This window comes from Erpetoichthys calabaricus, chromosome 6 (genome assembly GCF_900747795.2).
Source record: "Erpetoichthys calabaricus chromosome 6, fErpCal1.3, whole genome shotgun sequence".
Lineage (NCBI taxonomy): Eukaryota > Metazoa > Chordata > Cladistia > Polypteriformes > Polypteridae > Erpetoichthys > Erpetoichthys calabaricus.
Window position 1 is genome coordinate 126,824,321 of NC_041399.2, and position 22,843 is coordinate 126,847,163.

At 40.1% G+C, this 22,843-nt stretch overlaps 2 protein-coding genes across 2 annotated transcripts in view; both read left to right on the plus strand.

The window, feature by feature from the left end:
• The window catches only part of LOC114642973 (uncharacterized), a 273,815-nt gene extending 268,226 nt beyond the window's left edge, over positions 1-5,589 (plus strand). The window contains exons 35-36 of the mRNA XM_051928772.1: positions 5,383-5,439; positions 5,566-5,589. Coding sequence (XP_051784732.1) covers positions 5,383-5,439; positions 5,566-5,589 — 81 coding nt within the window. The remainder of the gene's footprint in view (positions 1-5,382; positions 5,440-5,565) is intronic.
• Positions 5,590-5,874: 285 nt separating this feature from the next.
• LOC114643494 (polycystic kidney disease protein 1-like 1) overlaps positions 5,875-22,843 on the plus strand; it is a 246,384-nt gene continuing 229,415 nt past the window's right edge. Inside the window, exons 1-6 of the mRNA XM_051928890.1 lie at positions 5,875-6,088; positions 6,515-6,745; positions 7,890-8,003; positions 19,805-19,956; positions 20,605-20,705; positions 21,318-21,513. Coding sequence (XP_051784850.1) covers positions 5,993-6,088; positions 6,515-6,745; positions 7,890-8,003; positions 19,805-19,956; positions 20,605-20,705; positions 21,318-21,513 — 890 coding nt within the window. The 5' untranslated portion in view covers positions 5,875-5,992. The remainder of the gene's footprint in view (positions 6,089-6,514; positions 6,746-7,889; positions 8,004-19,804; positions 19,957-20,604; positions 20,706-21,317; positions 21,514-22,843) is intronic.

Consider the following 22,843-nt stretch of genomic DNA (forward strand, 5'->3'; position numbering starts at 1 on the left):
GTGAATATATTACTTTAAACAGGCGTCGAAGATTGGAAACTAAGTGTCTGCCTTTAATAAATCCAGTTTGGTCTTGTGATATTACCAAAGGCAGAACTTTCTGCATCCTTCTAGCTAGGACTTTGGAGAGTATCTTAACATCATTATTCAGAAGTGAAATTGGTCTATATGATGCACATTGTAATAAGTCCTTATTTTGTTTAGGAATTACGGTAGTTAATGCTTGACGAAAAGTTTGAGGTAGAATTTAATTTTCTCTAGCTTCTGTAAATGTTGCTAATTGAAGGGGAGTTAGCTGAGTCGAGAATTTCTTATAAAATTAGGCAGGGTAGCCATCTGGGCCTGCTGCTTTCCCACTCTGAAGTGAGCTTATAGCATCTAGTAATTCTGATAGTGCCAAAGGTTTATCCAATTCTTCTGCACTGAGTATCTATTTGTGGTAGATGTAATGCATCCAGAAATGCATTAGATTGTGTCTTGTCTTCTTTAAACTCAGTAGAATATAAGGATTTATAGTAGTCTCTAAATGTGTGGATTATATTTTTATGGTTAATGATTTTGTCTCAGTTTGTGTTGGTGATTGTTGGGATTGCATTGCAAACTTCTTGCTTGTGGATTTGTTGAGCTAAGATCTTATTAGCTTTCTCTCCATGTTCATAATAATGATGTCTTGATTTAAATATGAGTAGTTCAGTTTCTTTAGTTGTTGAGAGGTTGAGTTCTGAATGCAGAGCCTTTTCCTATGAAGTGCCTCACTTGGACACCTGGCATGTTCTTGGTCTGTTCTAGTAATTTCGCTGATTAGCTCTGACACCTTCTTGGTTTCCAATTTATTTCTTTGGGAAAGATATGAGATGATCTGACCTCTTAAGAAGGCCTTCAGGGTTCCTCAGAGTATTCCTGCATAAACCTCTGAGGATGTATTTGTCTTTAAAAAAATATTGATTTGCTTGGATATAAATCCTGTATACAGTTCTCATCTGCTAATAAAAGTGGATCAAGACGCCATCTGCGAAATGAGTATGTGGGGCATGATGATTTTAGCCCCAAAATCAAAGGGACATGGTCGGAAATAACAATAGCGTCGTACCTAAAGATTTAATCGTAGGCAAGAAATGGTTTTCTACAAAGAAATAATCAATTCTTGAGTAGCAATGATGCACTGGTGAGTAGAAGGAATATGCTCTTGAATCTGGGTTTAGAAATCTCCAGGGGTCTGATAAGTTGTGATCAGTTACAAACTGTGTAATTGTTTTTGCAGTGTTAGGTCTCCTGCCACAGGGGTGATGACATCTATCTAGGTCTGGATCTAAAACACAATTAAAGTCCCCAACCATTATAATTTTATGTATGTTCACATTGCGAATGGATGCAAATACATTTTTCATGAATTCCCTATCGTTGACATTGGGTGCATAAATATTTATCAGAATCACTTTACAGTTATATAAATTATTTATGACAATCACATATCTCCCTTCAGGATCAGATACTACATCTGATGCTACAAATGAAACTGTTCTATGTGTAAGAATTCCCACACATCTAGTTTTCTTTGTAAAGCTGGAATGGAACATTTGGCCAGTCCAGTTTTTGTGCAGCTGAACCTGATCCTTGGTTAATAAGTGGGTCTCCTGTAAAAATACTGTTTTAGTGTTTAGACCTGTTAGGAGAGATAATACTTTTTCTCTTTAATACGTGATTCAGGCCTTTAACATTCCAGCTCATAAAGTTAACTGTCTGGTCTCTGAGACATTGCTTCTGAACTTTTGTTCTCATTTTGTAGTCTTAACTGAAAATAAGGCAGCTTTGACCTTAATTTCTAATTTTCCCATGTTGCCATGAAGCCTATTGTTACGTTGCCACTTACAATTTTAAGGATTAAAAGGATACATTAGAGAGAGCTTGCTCTCTTTCTCTCCCCCCTAGTCCCCCACCCTCTCATTTTTGCCTCCCAAATTGAGTCTGGACCATACTTCACAAAGTACCAGTCCTCTGACATACCTAGAGACAGAGCATGTCTAAAACAAAACAAGCCCCCCAGCAGCGGCTTATGAGGAACAAAACTGAAATATCTATTGCCAATACAGTCCAATTACAGTCCAAATATAATCATCAACAATCTTGAGATAATAAGATAGTAAACCCAGGGTATGGTGTTAAAAAGTTGTCCTGGATAAGCATAGTAAAGCCTAATACAGTAATAACAATAACAGTAAACCACGGGAATTATGTTAAACAGTCTGCTTTAAAAAAGAAAAAATGAGGTTGGAAAATGGATGGATGGATTAATTTCTTCCACACATGCATACATATGTGCATATAATTGTAACTAAAGTATAAACAAAAAGTGGTCTGAGAAGGGAAAATGATGTATAATTACAGTACCAGTATCATTGCAAGTGGATCAAACAGCCGGTAAGATCTTCTTTGCCATGACAGGATGCAACTCACGATCATATTTCAAACAAGTGTTGGGATCAGTTTTCTTATCTCTTTGTCTGCTTTCTCTGTAGAGTTAAAGATGTAATGCTTGTCTTGAATATCAACTTTCAGTTTGGCAGGGTACAAGAGACTGTATCTGATCTCAGCTTTTCGTAAGCGCTGTTTAACACTAGAATTACCAGAGCCTACGAAAAAACTCATAAATCCGACCCACCTTAAATCGCGTCTTAAATCCGTTTGCACCTCTCCGCTAGAGTCCTTTGTCATCTAAATGTGCTGATAAACAAAAGCTACTAGCAGCCAGCTATTTCATCCCCCCACCGACTTAGAACGAATTTCTCCTAGCTCATGCCTTGCCTTGATTTATCTGGGATTGAAGTGGAGTTTTAGAGTGGAAATAATATACAGTAGTGTTATTTGGAATACACGCATTTCATGTGTGTTCCGTTCCGTTCAGTAGTCTGTGCAAACACATTTTTAAAGCAGAAACGTTTTTCATATTCTAATAGTAAATGACAAAATGTAGGCATAAACTACATAACGTATGAAGCCTGAAGTCCATATATCAAAGAAACACTTTCACAAAAGGTACAAATAAGAGAACACGTGCGCTTTTCTTCAAAAATATGACTGCACAAAAAAAAAAGCCGCGTTAGCATGCCACATTGACACTCTGACTACAACTGCCGTGGTGGCGTAATGGTATCAGCTTCTGACTGGGAATCAGAGGGTGGCGAGTTCGATCCCGCACGGCTCCACTTCGAGAAGTGAACTGCTCTCATTCTTACAATTTTAGAATAACAACATAAATTTGATTTCAGTCTGTAACAGCCGGTGTAACTTATGATACTGGTAAAGGTTAGCTTTTTTTTTTTTTTTTTTTTAATTCACTTTTCATTCTCGCAGTCGCATTCAGAATCAATCCATACAACCCCATCTGACACAGCTGTTTTCACATAAATAAAAGTGCATTTTTATTCAAGAGTATAACCGAAGAATAAAGAAAGCAAGTTACAGTTGGTGGTTGATACGACAGCTTGCGTGGTGCAATGTTAAGAACTGCTGATTTCAAGTGACGGTGAGATACGAAGAAGGCAGCTTCGCCAGCGTTTGTGTGTCAGAACCCTTTTGGGGGGGGGGCGGTAGTATGCATCGTGGTACACTGCAGACCTATAGCGCGTCTTTATGTCAGATGGGGTTGTATGGATTGATTTTGAATGCGACTGCGAGAATGAAAAGTGAATTAAAAAAAAAAAAAAAAAAAAAGCTAACCTTTACCAGTATCATAAGTTACACCGGCTGTTACAGACTGAAATCAAATTTATGTTGTTATTCTAAAATTGTAAGAATAAGAGCAGTTCACTTCTCGAAGTGGAGCCGTGCGGGATCGAACTCGCCACCCTCTGATTCCCAGTCAGGAGCTGATACCATTACGCCACCGCGGCAGTTGTAGTCAGAGTGTCAATGTGGCATGCTAACGCGGCTTTTTTTTTTGTGCAGTCATATTTTTGAAGAAAAGCGCACGTGTTCTCTTATTTGTACCTTTTGTGAAAGTGTTTCTTTGATATATGGACTTCAGGCTTCATACGTTATATAGTTTATGCCTACATTTTGTCATTTACTATTAGAATATGAAAAACGTTTCGGTTTTAAAAATGTGTTTGCACAGACTACTGAACGGAACGGAACACACATGAAATGCGTGTATTCCAAATAACACTACTGTATATTATTTCCACTCTAAAACTCCACTTCAATCCCAGATAAATCAAGGCAAGGCATGAGCTAGGAGAAATTCGTTCTAAGTCGGTGGGGGGATGAAATAGCTGGCTGCTAGTAGCTTTTGTTTATCAGCACATTTAGATGACAAAGGACTCTAGCGGAGAGGTGCAAACGGATTTAAGACGCGATTTAAGGTGGGACGGATTTATGAGTTTTTTCGTAGGCTCTGGTAATTCTAGTGTTAATATTGTAAAATGTGGCACGTTTAGCAGCTGTTAAGGGTGAGAAATCCGGGAACATATAAATGTGGTTATTTTCAAATATAACCTCTTATTTCTGTCTGAGAAGTGACATTACGTGCAATTTAAATTGTAACTTTTCGAAGCGAACAATCATCCTCCAATTCAGCAACCCTGAGCTTGAGGTGCTGGATCAGCTGGCATCTCCTGGAGATGTAGCCCTCATAAATGACTGGCTCCTGCAAGCCATCATCTAAAACATCCAACATTCAACAGGACCTGCATTGCACTAGCATCATTGTTAAAATTTGATTCTGGATTACTAAAATCGTCTTAATTTTTTTATTTAAAATTAAATGATTTATCTCAAATGGTAAAACTAAAAAATTTAGCCAAAGAAAATTTTTGAGATTATAGAACTGCTACAGCTATTTTATACCTTCTTTCTCCTTAAGCTCCTGTACTATTCTCCCTCTCAACTGCCTGCTGTTTTGTCCTTCTATGAAGTTTACTTTTCTCAGTCTGGTTTTCTAACTTTGCTCTCCTCTTATTCCTTATGTAAAAGCCCTCCACTTGCAATGTTTGTATTCCCCCATATTATTGAACCCTTACACTGTCACCCACTTAACTGTTCTACCTCTACTGTTCAATCTAAAATAAATAAATGAATTAAACTTGCTTAAGGAATATGTGCTTCTAGTTAGTGTGTTTGTATGTATGTGTTTTCTGTGTGTTTGTGTGTAGTTTATCATTTATACACATCATCTCTTCCTTGTTAGTTGTCAATATGATATAATACATAAAAGTAAATAGCCAGTACTTTATCCATAGACACCAATTTAATTTTACAACTTACTTTGACAAACTTTTAGGCAACATTTAGATTTATGTAGAGAATGTGTGTAATCAGTATAAGTTTTAATTTTGGGAAACTTTATTAAACAAAAAAATCTTGTAACTATTCTGTTACTTTTAGGCAGAACTACTTGAAAACCTAAATGTATTACAGAAACTCCTGAGCACCCGTCAACAGGTATGCATGTTCCAGCACAAGTTAAATTTGTGTCATGTTAGGTGTTGAAACCATTTTCTTTACAAAACGATTCAGTGATAATAAATGTAAACAGCACAATATGCATAATGCCTGTCATATTTATAGGGTAACATGAAGACTCTGGTATGACACCACTGCAGTAAAATTTGTCAGTGTTATTTTGAGCCACTCATGTAAAGTTTTGAGAGATCACCATCTTCATACTTGCTGTATAGAATATAAAACTGAGTGATAACTATTTTGCAACCCTGAACTGGACATACAGGTTATAAGATGAACAAATATCAAAAACTAATATAATACTATGGATTTTTTGTATTTTATTTTTAAATGGATGAATAATAATTAAAAAGATGCTCTGTATTTTTTATTTGTGAAATCTTTTATTTTGCTCTCTTGTTCAACATAGATAATATTCACCATTGCAAAAACTGTTGTGTTATATATAAAAAGCCTGACACAAAACTTTCTTCCATCTGATTCAACAAAGAGGTTTGAATTAGATGAGCAAACATTAAGAATTCTGCTTTCAATGCTTTCCAAATCACTAATGGTAAGGAATAATGGCACAGAAGAATACATGCAGATGTTAACTGATGGAATTAGAACTACTACAGAACTGCTACTGGTAAGGATTTATCCTGATATTTATTTGATAAAAGCATGTAAAGCAAACATGAAACATAATGAGAGTGGTCACATAGAAATGTAATACTTTAAGACAGAACAAGCATTTTTTATTTGTTGTAATTATTTTTATCCTGGATAGGTTAATATACTTTATTCTCTGTAATCAAGTTATTGTGAATTTTGTCTTGTTACTTAAACTATATTTGTAGCTGTTCATGTAATGTATGTTACAGGTGCTGAATTAGGCAAATACTACACTAATGGAACTGGTAAAGAAATCTTAGCTTATAGGCTCACCTTTTCATCAAAAAATGAAAGTTATAATAGTGTATATGATTTTCTTACTGTCATTAAGCAAGGTGTGCTTTAAAATACAAAGCTATTAAAATAATTCAAATATAAATTTGTTTATTTATCTTTGCAGATTTATACTCTGTCCAACAACAGAACTAATGTTAAATTAATTACTGATTTTATGGAGCTTGATACATTCCAGTCTCAAGATTTCCAAAACTTTGTAAGGAGAGCTGGTCCCATCACTTTTTATCTGCCTGTCAGTTTATCATCTCTAGCTGACCTCAATGAAAACTGCATTATCAGTCAAGTTATATTCATTAAGGGAAACCCATACAACTGGGGTGAATCATCAGTGAAGGTAAAGTAGGTGGAATACATTTTGTAGAGATATTCCGCCATACTTCATAGTTGTACATGTTGTCGTCCTATAGCTGTAATTGATATTTTATAATCTTTGGTTTATGCTATGTCTTGGCAAGTACAATATGTGGTTTTGGATTCATTTTTTTGCTGCTTTGGAATTGTGGTCATGCCAGCAGAGACCAAAGTATAAGAAATTAATCAAGCTATAACAAATCTAATAGCATGTCAGTCCATCAGGTTTGTTTAGTTGGCTTGTTGCACATTTACTTACTACACACTTACTATACATTTAATTACCTGACTTGGCAGTTTATCCCAGATTCTCACAAACTCTATGCAAAAAGTGCTTTTTGGATTCTTTGTTGAAAAAGCTTCTCCTTACTTTCATACATAGTCCTTGACTATATAATTTATAATTCAGTGAGAGGAGTTACCTTTAATCCACTTTTTAAAATAAAAATTTGGATTAACAATGATTTGGTCTTCCTAGATGATTGCTAACATTGAGGCAAATTGTTTATAAAAAGTATCTTCAGTATCTGGTGTTTTTTTTTTTCCCTGCTGTGGTTTTTACCATGTTTCAAGAAGACCTGTGTCAACTCTTTCAATTAATGCACACTGATAGTCACAGCTTTTTAGCTGAAGGCATATTCCGCATATACCCTTGATGTTCCAGCTACCTGTAATTAAAACCTAGTTCCTCTAAATTAATTTTAATCATTGTGTTGCTGAATTTCAGTTAGGTTATGAGTTTTTCCATATATTAGAAGTTGTAACATTTACATTTTGTTAGTTAGTCCTGATCCTGTCTTTATTCTTATATAATGCAAGGGAAGGTCAAATACAGTACCTAGCTGAATGCATTATACCCTAGGTTGCAGTTGTATGTTCTTTCTGGTGCAATCCTAATATTCTTCCTGTTGTAGAGCTGAGCTTGTATTTAGCTGCAGAATATTGAGCTATTGACTATTATATCTGCTTGTTACAAGTGTGCTCTTAACATAATGCTAGTGTTATATGTCTCTGTACAAAAAGTATTTTGTTCATGTTGTGCTGATAATCATTAAAGTCTGTAGCATTACATTAAGATAATCGTACAAACTTAGTCAATTACAGCTTTTAACAATATTTTATTACAGATCAATGAAAATGTTGCCGACTTAACTCTGTACAGCTGCAAAACCAGAAGAAAAATTGATGTGAATGGATTAACATCACCTGTCATTATAGAGTTTCAAAAAAGTATAATCAATGTAAGTCATTTTTAATATGAAGTATGTTATACAGTATTTATCTAGTAAGTATTCATCTTAAAGTACATAACTACTAAAATGTTCCTGCAGTTCTCAGATCCTGCTCACACTAATTTAAGACTGGAGACATCATTTCATCACATAGCACACAAACATGAACAGATGGATGGATGGGTGGATATCGAAAAGAACATACTAACTCCACAAGGACAGCAGTGCAGAGTGAAATACGTGATCCATTAACTATAAGGCAGGAGTTCCATTCATTGTGTTGTAGCGCGTCACTCTTACTATGGATAAGGAGCCCGCCACACAAAAAAAACTCCTATTCTTAGGAAAAATAATTATATTATTTATGGAACTCGACAGAACCTGAGCACCTATTTGAAGTCCCCAGAAGGAGTTGTTTTTAAGAATTTATACAAAAAAGAAAAATAATCACCCCAACAAGTATTTTAAAAAACAAAAGAATATTTATAAGTCAAATAAATCCTAATTAATAAGTCCCCCTTTTACCCTTCTATAATATACAAAAAGAAATCCAGAAAGAAAGCAAGAAAACGCAGAAAAAGAAAAACCCAGGAAGAGAAACAGAAATATAACCCTACTTATCAATACCCCCAACTAATTCACAGAACGTAACCGACTAAATACACGTATATACAAATATATACAAATATAAATTAGACACCCGCTCACACAATCCACCCATGATCCCCAGTCCCTTTTATATTATTGTCGATAAAGTCTTAATCCACCCGGCCTGGGAAGTCTGTGACAAATCCAGCAATCCAGTCAGTTAAACTTCGCTGACTCGTACACTGTATTAAAAGGTAATTAGAAGCAATCTCACCGGCCTGGCGAACGATTCCTTGTCACAAGCTGAAATCCGTAGCACCCGGGTTGTTTCGGCGTTATCGTCCTTAAATGGCCGCCGCCCGCAGCACAAATGTAAGGTGAAGCCGAGAACTCCAAGATCCTTACCGATTAGCAAGAGCTCTTTTTCGTTGAGTCCAACCGGTATTACAATGGAGCCTAACGCGCTTTTACCATTAACTTCTTTACCAAGTCACTTTCCCAGGTCCTTCCTTAAATCGACTTTCCTCACGCTCCTCTTCTCTTCCTTTAAACTCTCTCGAACTCCTTCCTTTTTTTTCTCTTTTCCCAATATGTGCCTCCTCGCCTTTTAAAGAGGGTTCTTCCTCTTACGTCACACCCCAGTTCATTTTGGCAAGGACCCCCAGGCATTGTTTGGACCCCTACTCCCCTTAAAGAGATATCCCACAGACATTAATTGCATTGGACATCAACTCTAAAGGGCAAGCGGCAGAAACAGTTAAAAGCACACAAAAAAACAAAACAATATGTGACAACCGTTACAGTGTCATGAAGCTTTTTAATGTGTTTTATCTGCTACCTAAATTATACTAAAATAAAAGGTGATATTTTTGTTTTGAATATCCATCCATCTATCCTCTTCCACTTATCCGAGGTCGGGTCACGGGGGCAGCAGCTTGAGCAGAGATGCCCAGACTTCCCTCTCCCCGGCCACTTCTTCTAGCTCTTCCGGGAGAATCCCAAGGCGTTTCCAGGCCAGCCGAGAGACATAGTCCCTCCAGCGTGTCCTGGGTCTTCCCCGGGACCTCCTCCCGGTTAGACGTGCCCAGAACACCTCACCAGGGAGGCGTCCAGGAGGCATCCTGAACAGATGCCCGAGCCACCTCATCTGACTCCTCTCGATGCGGAGGAGCAGCGGCTCTACTCTGAGCCCCTCCCGGATGACTGAGCTTCTCACCCTATCTTTAAGGGAAAGCCCAGACACCCTGCGGAAGAAACTCATTTCAGCCGCTTGTATTCACGATCTCGTTCTTTCGGTCACTACCCATAGCTCATGAGCATAGGTGAGGGTAGGAACATAGATCGACTGGTAAATTGAGAGCTTCGCCTTGCGGCTCAGCTCCATTTTCACCACGACAGACCGATACAGAGCCTGCATTACTGCGGATGTCGCACCGATCCGCCTGTCAATCTCACGCTCCATTCTTCCCTCACTCATGAACAAGCTCCCGAGATACTTGAACTCCTCCACTTGGGGGCAGGATCTCGCTACCAACCCTGAGAAGGCACTCCACCCTTTTCCGGCTGAGGACCATGGTCTTGGATTTGGAGGTGCTGATTCCCATCCCAGCCGCTTCACACTCGGCTGCAAACTGATCCAGAGAGAGCTGAAGATCATGGTCTGATGAAGCAAACAGGACAACATCATCTGCAAAAAGCAGTGACTCAATCCTGAGTCCACCAAACCGGACCCCCTCAATGCCCTGGCTGCGCCTAGAAATTCTGTCCATAAAAGTTATGAACAGAATCTGTGACAAAGGGCAGCCCTGGCGGAGTCCAACTCTCACTGGAAACGGGTTTGACTTACTACCGGCAATGCGGACAAAGCTCTGGCACCGATCGTACAGGGACTGAACAGCCCTTATCAGGGGGTCCGGTACCCCATACTCTCGGAGTACCCCCCACAGGATTCCCCAAGGGACACGGTCGAATGCCTTTTCCAAGTCCACAAAACACATGTAGACTGGTTGGGCAAACTCCCATGCACCCTCCAGGACCCTGCTAAGGGTGTAGAGCTGGTCCACTGTTCCGCGACCAGGACGAAAACCACATTGTTCCTCCTGAATCCGAAGCTCAACTATCCGACGGACCCTCCTCTCCAGGACCCCGAATAGACTTTTCCAGGGAGGCTGAGGAGTGTGATCCCTCTGTAGTTGGAACACACCCTCCGGTCCCCTTTCTTAAAGAGGGGGACCACCACCCCGTTCTGCCAATCCAGAGGCACTGTCCCTGATGTCCATGCGATGTTGCAGAGGCGTGTCAACCAAGACAGTCCTACAACATCCAGAGCCTTGAGGAACCCAGATGGGGGAGCCCACCTCTGAGTCCCCAGGCTCTGCTTCCTCATTGGAAGGCATGTTAGTGGGATTGAGGAGGTCTTCGAAGTACTCCCCCCACCGACCCACAACGTCCCGAGTCGAGGTCAGCAGCGCACCATCCCCACCATATACAGTGTTGACACTGCACTGCTTCCCCTTCCTGAGACGCTGGACGGTGGACCAGAATCTCCTCGAAGCCCGTCCGAAAGTCGTTCTCCATGGCCTCCCCAAACTCCTCCCACGGCCGAGTTTTTGCCTCGGCAACCACCAAAGCCGGATTCCGCTTGGCCTGCTGGTACCTATCAGCTGCCTCCAGAGTCCCACAGGACAAAAGGGTCCTGTAGGACTCCTTTTTCAGCTTGACGGCATCCCTCACCGCCGGTGTCCACCAATGGTTTCGGGGATTGCCGCCACGACAGGCACCGACCACCTTACGGCCACAGCTCCGGTCAGCTGCCTCAACAATAGAGGCACGGAACATGACCCATTCGGACTCAATGTCCCCCACCTCCCTCGAGATGTGGTCGAAGTTCTGCAGGAGGTGGGAGTTGAAGCTACTTCTGACGGGGCTCTGCCAGACATTCCCAGCAGACACTCACAACATGTTTGGGCCTACCAGGCCTGACCTGCATCCTCCCCCACCATCGAAGCCAAGTCATCACCAGGTGGTGATCAGTTGACAGCGCCGCCCCTCTCTTCACCCGAGTGTCCAAGACATGTGGCCACAAGTCTGATGACACGACCACAAAGTCGATCATCGAACTGAGGCCTAGGGTGTCCTGGTGCCAAGTGCACATATGAACACCCCTATGCTTGAACATGGTGTTCGTTATGGACAATCCGTGATGCCCACAGAAGTCCAATAACAAAACACCGCTCGGGTTCAGATCGGGGGGGCCATTCTTCCCAATCACGCACTTCCAGGTTTCACTGTCATTGCCCACGTGAGCATTGAAGTCTCCCAGCAGAACGAGGGAGTCCCCAGAAGGTATGCCCTCTAGCACCCCCTCCAGGGACTCCAAAAAGGGTGGTTATTCCAAACTGCTGTTCGGTGCATATGCGCAAACAACAGTTAGGACCCATCCCCCCACCCATAGGCGGAGGGAGGCTACCCTCTTGTCTACCGGGGTAAACCCCAATGAACAGGCTCCAAGTCAGGGGGCAATAAGTATACCCACACCCGCTCGGTGCCTCTCACCTTGGGCAACTCCAGAGTGGTAGAGAGTCCAGCCCCTCTCAAGGAGAATGGTTCCAGAGTCCAAGCTGTGCGTCGAGGTAAGTCCAACTATATCTAGCCGGAACCTCTCGACCTCGCGCACTAGCTCAGGATCCTTCCCCTTCAGAGAGGTGACATTCCACGTCCCAAGAGCCAGCTTCTGTAGCCGAGGATCGGACCGCCAAGGTCCCCGCCTTCGGCCACCACCCAACTCACACTGCACCCGACCTCTTTGGCCCCTCCCATAGTTGGTGAGCCCATGGGAAGGGGGACCCACGTTGCCTCTTTGGGCTGTGCCCGGCTGAGCCCCATGGTTGTAGGCCCGGCCACTAGGCGCTCGCCATCGAGCCCCACCTCCAGGCCTGGCTCCAGAGGGGGGCCCCGGTGACCCGCATCCAGGCAAGGGAAAACGCCGTCCAAAGTTTTCATTCATCATAGAAGGTTTGTTTAACCGCTCTTTGTCTCGTCCCTCACCTAGGGCCAGTTTGCCTTGGGTGGCCCTACCAGGGGCATAAAGCCCCGGACAACAGAGCTCCTAGGATCATTGGGACACGCAAACCCCTCCACCATGATAAGGTGGTGGTTAAAGGAGGGGGTTTTGAATATCCTACTGTAAAATTAGTTTTTTTGTCTTGCACTAAATGTCCTAAGAATAAGCTCTGGCCCTCAAAATGTCTGTAATGGAAAATGATCAGCATAGGAATGGGAAGGTGTATAAATTTTAGAAAGTGTTTGACAGAGGCAATATAGTCCAAAACAATGTTGTTGGAGAAAATGCTGACGAATATTATGTAATGGATTTAGTATTTACACATGAATCTTATTCATAGCAACACCATAAATTTATGTTTAGGCTTAAGTATTAATTCATTTTCCCAGATCCTGCTTTATAACCGAAGTCCCTGAAGGAAATTCAAGCAAAAGTACAAGTGCATACTTCATAGAAGTTGGTGTAGCCCTGTGTTTTCCAAACATTTTCCATGGCAACTCTCCCAAGTACTTTCAAAATTCTGTTCAACAAAACAATAAAACAGGCATATACTGTATATATTATCTTACAAATCTAGATTATGTAAAGAAAGTAGAGAAAAAAGTAATATATTTACAAACAATTTTTGTTCAAAGATTTTCTACAGTTCGTGACACATGTCTGGTGAATTTTACATATTTCTTTGATATTGAGTCAAATGTTATACAAGTTAACTTGCATTATTCCATCTAGTATGTTTATACTTCCATTTGTTAATATTTTTATATTCATTTTTTTTTTCTCTCAACAAATGTACCCATTTTTTTAGCTTTCATTTTGAAGCAACAATAAAACGCTAATAGCAAATTAGCAGCACAGTGGTAATAATTTTACTACTAATGGTAATTTTCATTAAAACATATGCTAGTAGACCTTCATTAATACCCCTCCCTATAATTTGGTACCTTCGCTAATCTGGCATTACTGTTCGATCAGTACTAAAATTTTGACTTTAGTGTTAATGCCAGCTTTCAGACCTCAGTACTGGTGCCACATTGGTTCCAAAGCAATTGGGTTCCAATGAGATCATGGACACATTGAAGCAATAACGGGGTGGAGTCCCCTATGAGCTCCAAAACACACTGCATCTGTCTTCATAGCCATGTCCCTGATGTGCTGCACCATGCACCGCTTTGAAACAATAAATTCCCGCGAAGCACGTGGAAGCAATAAAGAGGTGGAGTGGGAACTCATGATCGTGCTGCAGTTTGTACTACACTACTCTTTACTGTCACTTCCTCAATGACATGCATCATGCACTGCATTAAGTCAATAAGGGGGTTGGGGGGGGGGGGTGCATGGGGGATGGAACCTCTCTCAAGTTCTGGCTTCCATTGGTCCACCCATTATTTTATACTGGCTTGGTACAAAGTGAATCTTTTCATCCAGTAAGCCAATCCCTCCATTGTTCTTTTTGGGCCTCCCATCCAGGTAATAACCCATGCCTCCCTGGCTGAGATGACTGTACTTATCACACAGATGATAACTTGATGTACTCTGTTTTTACAGCATGTTGGGTGCTGGAGGTTATGGGTCAGCTGTGGTGCTGGTATTAGTTTGGTACTAGGGGGCTCCGCCCCCTGCTTGCTTCGCTCGCCAACCCCTGGCGTTGGGGCATGACAAAGAGTGAGATGTATGAATTAGATATAGAATAGTGTGCAGGTTTGGATGATGCCTATAGAAATTAAAAATAGAGTGTTTGGCATAGAGTAATGTTTTATTGGAATATTTCTTTGTATACAACATTAGTAGTAAAGATGGTGTCTTGTCCTTGAATGAGTCTTCCTTGGCATGGATCATTTATAACTTTAACTTTAACGTCAGATGAACGTCGAACACGTGAGAAGGCAACATAAAGTTGTCCATGTCCAAAAACGGGTTCAGAGAGGTAGATGCCAACCTTGTCCATGGTTTGTCCTTGTGATTTGTTGATGGTCATGGCAAATGCAGGTTTAATGGGGAACTGTCGGCGTTTCAATGTAAAAGGTAATTCTAGGTCAGAACTCGTAAGGTCAATTCTAGGAATGAGAACAGTATTGTTAGCATGTGATCCTGTAAGAACTGTTGCTTGAATAACATTGTGTGTCATGGTGTTGACGACTAACCGTGTGCCATTGCATAAACCCTGTTTAGTGTTAAGGTTTCTTAATAGCATGATTATTGTTCCGTTTTTAAGGGTAAGGTTGTGTTGTGGTAATCCGGCCGGGTTAATAGTGTTCAAATATTCTAAGGGGAAATTCAGATGTTCATTGTCGTCATCAGAGTTAACTTTGTCAGAGCTTAGAAAGAGCCGTGTCTCTCCAGGAAGTAATGAAATGACCTGTGCATATTTGCGTTGTTGATTTGTTTCAGGGTGCACTGTTCCAATGCGATGCAATATTTGTCCACATATGCGAAAGCAGTATGGGCCATTGCCTTTTGGTGGCCTGATATGTACTCCGGTAGATGCAAAAGCAAATGAACTATTGTAGGATCTAATGCAGTTCATAAAGTTTTTACTTTCAGGCACATCGTTAGTTAGAAGCTTCTGTAGATATTCAGGATATGAATGTAAAGCAGGCAGTCTAATCTGCCCCTTTTGACAACAACGTGTAAATTCATTATTTGTATTGTCAGTTGTTTCTTCTGGGAAGTTAAGTGAATGACAATGATTGCAAATGACATTCATTAATCCCAATGAATTTTCCTCAATAGTGGACTCATTATTGAAGGCGTTGTCAGCCAACTGGCGTAAGCGTTTAGCAGGTGTCTGGCGTTGATGTCCGTGACGGGCATGTTTTGCTTGTGGCGTTTGAGTGCCGCGTTGTTGCATGTCCATTATTTGTGACGCGCTATTTTGGATTTCTAATTGATTCGCCTCCATTTTGCGAAAAGTCCGTTTCAGTCTACGTCGTGCATTGTTTGTATCGAGCCTTGTCCGTTTTTGTATGTCGGTCAGTTGAGCTTTCTGCTTTTGGAGTCTTGCTTGCTTGTTTTCTGGCAGTTCATATGCGCGTTGTACACGTCTGCGTTCATTTATTCTGTCTCTTCGCTTCCTTTTTTGTATGTCTGAGACGCGAGCTCTTTCGGTTTGAAATCGTGCTTGTTTCGATGCAGCACTTTGAGACGCGCGCTGTATGCGTCTACGTTCATTGTGTCTGTCCATTTGGGCACGTCTCTGTAACAGGGTTACTTGAGCTTTGCGTTTTTTGATCCGAGACATTTTTTCTCCCGGAGTTTCCGAAGCGCGTTTTATGCGCCGCCGTGTATTTTGTTGTTTCATTCGTGTTCGTGTGTTTGGTCCCGTTATCCGATCCGAATCATTTTGTACCCGTGACCGTGTATTCATGACTTGTTTGTTCCTCAGCATGCGAAATATGGATAAGTAATAAGGAGGATCGCACTCACTGTTAATATGTAGCCTTTTCTGCAGTTGAACGGTTAATAGTGCTTTATTGTAAGGAGATCCACCTATGCTGCCTAGTGTGAAGGTGTTGAGATGACGTATGTTTAATATGGACGTTTCCTTTAGAAATGTGGCTTTGGGTGTCACTTCTTATTGATGTGTTTTCGGGGTGAGGATTGTTGTTGCGCGAGCGTCTTCTTTCTTTTTGTGTTCCAGGGGCTTGTTGAATCCCCCTCTTTGTGTGTGTCCCGTCCGTTGCTTGTAGGGTGTGTGGGGTGGTTTTGTGTTCTTTTTTTTTTGTGTTCCAGGGGCTTGTTGAATCCCCCTCTTGGTGTGTGTCCCGTCCGGTGCCTGTAGGGGGGGGGGGTACCTTGCTGTTGTGCGCGAGCGTCTTCTTTTTTTTTTGTGTGCTAGTTTCGTGTGCAATGGGTTTCGTGCGCCGCCTGCGTTTGACTACTTTTTTCTGTGCCTTTTCCTTTTTTCTGTGCTCGCGGCGCGTCATTTCTTTGACTCCTTTTTTCTGTGCTCACTCCTTTTTTCTGTGGTCTTGTCCGCCTCTCGCGGCCCCTCATCTGCTTCTCGCGGCCCCTCATTTCTTGGGGCGCCTGCGCAGTACGTCTTTTTGCGGCTACGGCCCATGGCCGGATGTCCCTGCGTCCATCCGGTTTAGCATTCTCGGTTAGTAATATGGATTTACTTTGGAAAACAATGGTTCACATGATAAAAACTCAACAAAATGCATTCTGTTGACTCTCCACTAAAGTGTTTATGTTCCTGCCTAGAAACATGGCTTGCAAACAGGATGGACCCAAAGCTACTCCTAGTAATTAATCAAGAAAGTTAAGGTGCCTCTGTTTTCTCTCTTCAGTGACATTACACAGCTCCATCTCCATGTGTGGGAACTGGTTGGTTCAGTGAAAGAATTTCTCTTTTTTGTGAAGAAAGCAAGCAGTGATATTGTAATAAAATATTGTCTTTCTACCTCTTGAAATGCTGGCTGGGAGAGCATTCAGCAAGCAGCTGAAAAGTGTACTAGACACGGTTGTAAAACTGATAAAGTACAGTCATGCACCCTCTTATGGCAACATCTGCAACTGATCTTCCAGTCTCAGCAGCTGCATCCCTTTTAGGTGTAAGGGAAAGGTGGTGAAGGCCAAATGCATAAGAATTAGCCACGCAGCACAATTCCAATTGAAACATTTGTTGGTTGCAGCATTAGTACAGGAAAGCAGACAGCCAAAAGTAGCTACCTAAGCCGCTCCACCACCGCTTCTATGTGGAGTGCATCATCCTGTGGCTGAGAGAGCTGCACTAATTAAATGATAAACAAAAGACATGGCTGTTGTCAAAACCAGCTGATGCGGGGCACAACTTCTACATTACCCTACTAATTTCATGTAGACCTCGGCTGTAAGTATGAATGGCCTTAATTCGTATGGCCGTAAATCAACTCATGCCTGTATATAAAAAGATGTCTTAAATCACATCTGTTTTCCAAAAAGTTGAGGCAAAGCTTGTTAATCTTCTTCTTAACTAGGAAACAAAATGGGTATCTAAAAAAGAGTTTTGTCACAAGGGTTTTAACTGATGGATGAGGAATTGTATGTGTCACTTGCAGATGTTACTTGTATTGCAAATATAATACTTAGTTGATATCTTCGAAAATTTAAATGGAGTTAGCCCAAAATGCAAGGAAAAGCTGAAAATGTCTTTCACTGATAAAATCAACGCTTTGAGAGATAAGTAAAGCTTCTGGCTCAGCATAATGAAGCAAATCAACTTGAATAGTGTATGTTACCACATGTTTCTTCAAAAGAGATTAAAGAGATCATGCCATTGATTTCTGAGCATCTTTAAGTACAAGAGAAATATTTAGTTTTATTTTCCAAACTTGCATCCTGTAGAATATGCATAGAGAAATATGGGATTGGAAACCCATCAGTATCAAGCCATTCTCTCAGAAATTATTTGAAATATGAAATGATGATAGTTTTAAATCCAAATATAAAGAAGTACTTCTTGAGGATATAAATGAAGAGTAAATACTTCATATTGTGGGAAAAAAGCTCTAGTAATTCTACCACAGTTTTTAAAGTCATATCTGTGTGAATTAGGATTGTCTGTATTTCAAGTAGAAAACTAATAAGACAAAAAGAATGACTGAGGAGAATGTCTGCAGTATTCCTCCTAATATGATAAAGATCTTCAAATCATGTCAAGCCAAAAATACCTTATTGAAAAGTTAAAATCATAAGCCACATCAGTCTGTTTTGTTTATTTTAGGGTTACCTATAGTTAATTTCTGTGCAGACATAATAAAATGCATAAGTCTGGCGACACTGTGTGACGTATAATTGGGAAATGGATGACACAGGAAATTGACTAGGTTTGCCACATAATAAAGTAAATGACTTACAGGTGCCATCATTAAAAAATGGTTGAAATACACTGGGCTACAGACTTTATTTAACATGCTTGATCAGTTACCAGCAATTGTTAAGTTTTTTTTAATGTGCATTAAGTTATAAGGTACCTCGTCCCAATTCACTATCTCTTTGATTACCTCATCTTCAGCACGTAGGGAATCCTGACCTGTGTTTTCAGGTGCCACATTCTTTTGGAGGCTGTAGTTTAAAATTGCTTCCTTTAAGCAACCATGAACAAAAAATTATAAATTCTTTTATTGAAGGTAAAAAATTATGCCATTACCTTCATGAAATCTCTCAAGCCATGTTTCAGCACCTCAAGGTATTGCAACACCCAGTCTGGAAACTGCTTTTTTAGACAGATTTTAAATATAAAACTAATGGCCTCAACAACAACAACATTTATTTATATAGCACATTTTCATACAAAAAGTAGCTCAAAGTGCTTTACATAATGAAGAAAAGAAAAATAAAAGACAAAATAAGAAATTAAAATAAGGCAACATTAGTTAACATAGAAAAGGAGTAAGGTCCGATGGCCAGGGTGGACAGAAAAAACAAAAAACACTCCAGAAAGCTGGAGAAAAAAATAAAATCTGCAGGGGTTCCAGGCCACGAGACCGCCCAGTCCCCTCTGGGCATTCTACCTAACATAAATGAAATAGTCCTCTTTGTAGTTAGGGTTCTCACAGAGTCACTTGATGCTGATGGTCATACAGACTTCTGGTGTTTAATCCATCCATCATTTTTGGAACATAATGGTACTTAGAGTAGATGCGCCACCACCAAAAGGACACCGGAAAAGGAAACAGAAGAGAGAATAGGGGTTAGTACAGATTTTAGAGCCACCATGAATGGTTATTATAATGAATTGGATATACAGAGTATCAGGATTAAATTACAGTGAAGTTATGAGAAGGCCATGTTAAAGTAATGTGTTTTCAGCAGTTTTTTTTAAAGTGCTCCACTGTATTAGCCTACATGCATGCATACACAGCATGCATACACTGTGTACACTATATAAAATCTGTGATTTTATAAAACTGCTTATGCTTGAGGTATGGCGGGTCCACAGCTTGATAATCAGGAGCCCGCAATGCTGACACAAATATCACACTCTAAATTTAAATCCTGTTCAATTCAAGTTGGAAAAATCTGACTCATTTTTGCAAGAGTAGCGGTGTTTCTAAGGATGTTGTGCTTGTTACATCAGTGTAGATCCTAAAGTGGCTGTAGGGAAACATATTTGTTTTATGCAGTTTGGAGATGTTTCAAAAGTATGTTACCTGTACCTTTTCTGTACCTTTAGGAGACAAGTGAATTGAATTTTTCACTACTTCAGAACAAAATGAACATTCATCAATTTAATGTGACATCAGATAAACAAACAGAATATCTTCAAATTACCCTGAATTTCACCAGACCTCCTGAACGAGTATTTCCCATCATGATTTTGTTCAGGTAAGTTTATAGGTTTCCTACTATAAGCCAAAGTTACACCACTCAAATGATGCTTCATTTTGTTTTTAGCCTATGCATTTTTACACATTACATACTGAACTCGAGGCTGTAAGAACAAGTGGGTGGAAATTTACACAAAGAAATGAAACTTTACTGCAAGACTATTGAAACAAAAATTATATATTCCAAGCATCAAATGTGCATTTGTGCTGTAGTTTACTTGAAGATTTAAGGAAGAAAGTTTCAAGGGTGTCAATGGATTATAAATATGAAGTGTGCTGTGTGACAGTGTTTAGGAAAACATGGACTTGCCACCAGTTGCATTTCATGATTTTCAAGTCAGTTGGCAATAGAAAACATATGACAACATGTAAGTAGTATGATGTATTGTTCTTGTGGTAATAATTGTAGAAGGGCTTCAATTACAGTCTAAAGAAGTTAAGACAAAGTAAATACAAGTCCTTTGTGGTAAACATCATTATAAAAAAATCTCCAAAGGATCTTATGGTCACATTCTAGTTACATTATAGAGCGTCTTTTACTCTAATATAGTTTTCAACATATCTGCAAAATGTTTATTATTATTGTTTCTTCATTTAACAAACTAATCATTCTCATAAATTCTGGATTTGTGTTTTCTGCTTTCAGAAAGTTTGAGAGACCGACTCCTCAATTGTACAACTTTCAGCAAGTCTTCAAGTGGAAGGGCAACACTGTTCAGCTTTTTTTATCTCCTGATTTACTCAATGGTCAGTCAGAAAAAAAGTATTTTATAAACCTTTGTTCTATACCGGATGTTTTGAAAAGTGTTCAGCCTTAATCCCATTCTTCACATTTTATAAAATCATAGTTTAGAATTTTTTGCATGTACTCATGATATTATCAAGAACATCTGTTGTGGCTCAGACATACACAGAGGAGAATGTAACCTCCACTGGTTGAGTACCTGAAACTTCAACTGTGAAGTTGATGGGATATATGGTGTATTAAGGGATAATTTAGAAAAAAGGATATTAATTACAGAATATCCTGTTTTTGGAGTTTATTTTGTAAGCAATGTAAAATGGAAGAACAATTTAATAAATATATTAAAATGTTCTAGAAATATGTTACTCTATTCTTAGGCGATAGACCTACAAATATTGTTATCATATGGGCTTTATTTCCAATTATTATTTATGCTGGCTATCTAAAAATTCTTTGTAGTGTGTGAGCTCTTGCTTCAATAAGGTTTTCAAGGAAAGATACCATGGGTAATCCTGAAAGGTCTTAAATTCTGCTTCTTTTGTTGCAAATTTCGTTATTATGAATATCTTGCTGCTACTTTTATTTGAAGCTTACTGCTTTTTTTTTGTGTTTAGCTAAGGGAAGTTATTACCTTGCACTTCTAAGTGCTAACTATGACAGGAAACCCACTAACAAATATACTGCTTCTGCAGTAAGCTACTATCTTAGTATTCAGTGGATTAGTTGCCTGTATTGGGACAATGTTAAGGAATGGAAGACTGATGGCTGTTTGCCTATGCAAAGCTTATCATCAAGTAAACTAAACTGCAGGTAAGTGTTTACCAAACAGTATGCTTTGTGAAACTATTTCCTAAGTAAAGAAACAAAATGATAATGTAAAGCAGTAGGATTAACAATAATCTTGTTCACTTATTGCCAAGTGTACAAGCCTAGAGGGTAATTGTATATGAAAAGTTCACCTTAATACCAAGAATTATTTCTAACAGTGAAAGGCACAGGTTGTGGATTGAGAAGTCTTTTTAGCTAAACTGTCAGTTAATTGATCCTGATGAGCAATTCACATTATTCTTTATTGGAGAAACTGTGCAGAATTGTAATGAGGCCACTTAGTAATGAGGTATACACGTAGCAAGCAAAATAGCATTTACCTAATTTCTAAAGATGATTAATTTTATTACACATTTAAACAGTTAATTCATAGCCAACCATTAATTCACTGTGTCTATTTTTCAAATGTGATATGTCAGACTATAACAGAGACATTCAAGATATCAGACCTCCTTTTTTTAAAAACTCTATGGATGTTACAAGCATTTTATAAATTGGAGGTAGGTACAGTTAGAATAGGAAACTCCTTTACAACAGCTTTATAGTGGTACTAGCCAACCCGCGGTGTAGCATACGCCGCATAATTATGTATTGATGGGTGAACACTTCCTGAAAGACACAGTTGTCCAAATGGGTTTGGTTTTGAGGATATGACTGTAGGAGAATGAAAAGATGTAACTCTGGAGAGGGCAACATACAATACAGCGTTTTACACGCTGCATACAGTAATTCACATTGAAGCATAGACACTGCTAAAACCATAGGATACCCCTTGCAAACTGTTTTCCACGCTGCATACAGCGATTCACATCCGCGACAAATAGGATTCTTCTTAGATGATGCTGTCGCATCCACCCTCGCTCTCGAAGCATACTCACTGCCTGGTCATGTGCCCGCTCGCAAGAGCAACTAACAGAGACCCGCCCACCAACCGTAAGACCATGGGATACCCCTCGCAAACTGTTCTACACGCCGCATACAGCGATTCACATCCGCGACAAACATGCTTTTTCTTATGGGGTGGGTTTGAGGATACGACTGTAAGGGAACTCTGGAGAGAGCAACATACAATTGTCTGTGACTGATAACTGGAGGACCGCCGCCGCGCCCCCACCTCCCAGTGCGAGGGACGGGGCCGGACGGAGGGCGGAATGGGGTGTGAGGGGAAGGACGCCCCAGTGAGGACAATGTATTGATGGGTGAAAAGTCATCTCTTAGTCATCGTTCAGTACGCACTGGCTGCTCATGTGCCCGCCCCCAACTCCTCACCTGAATTGCTTTCGTCTGTGCACGCAGAGGGATGAACACATCC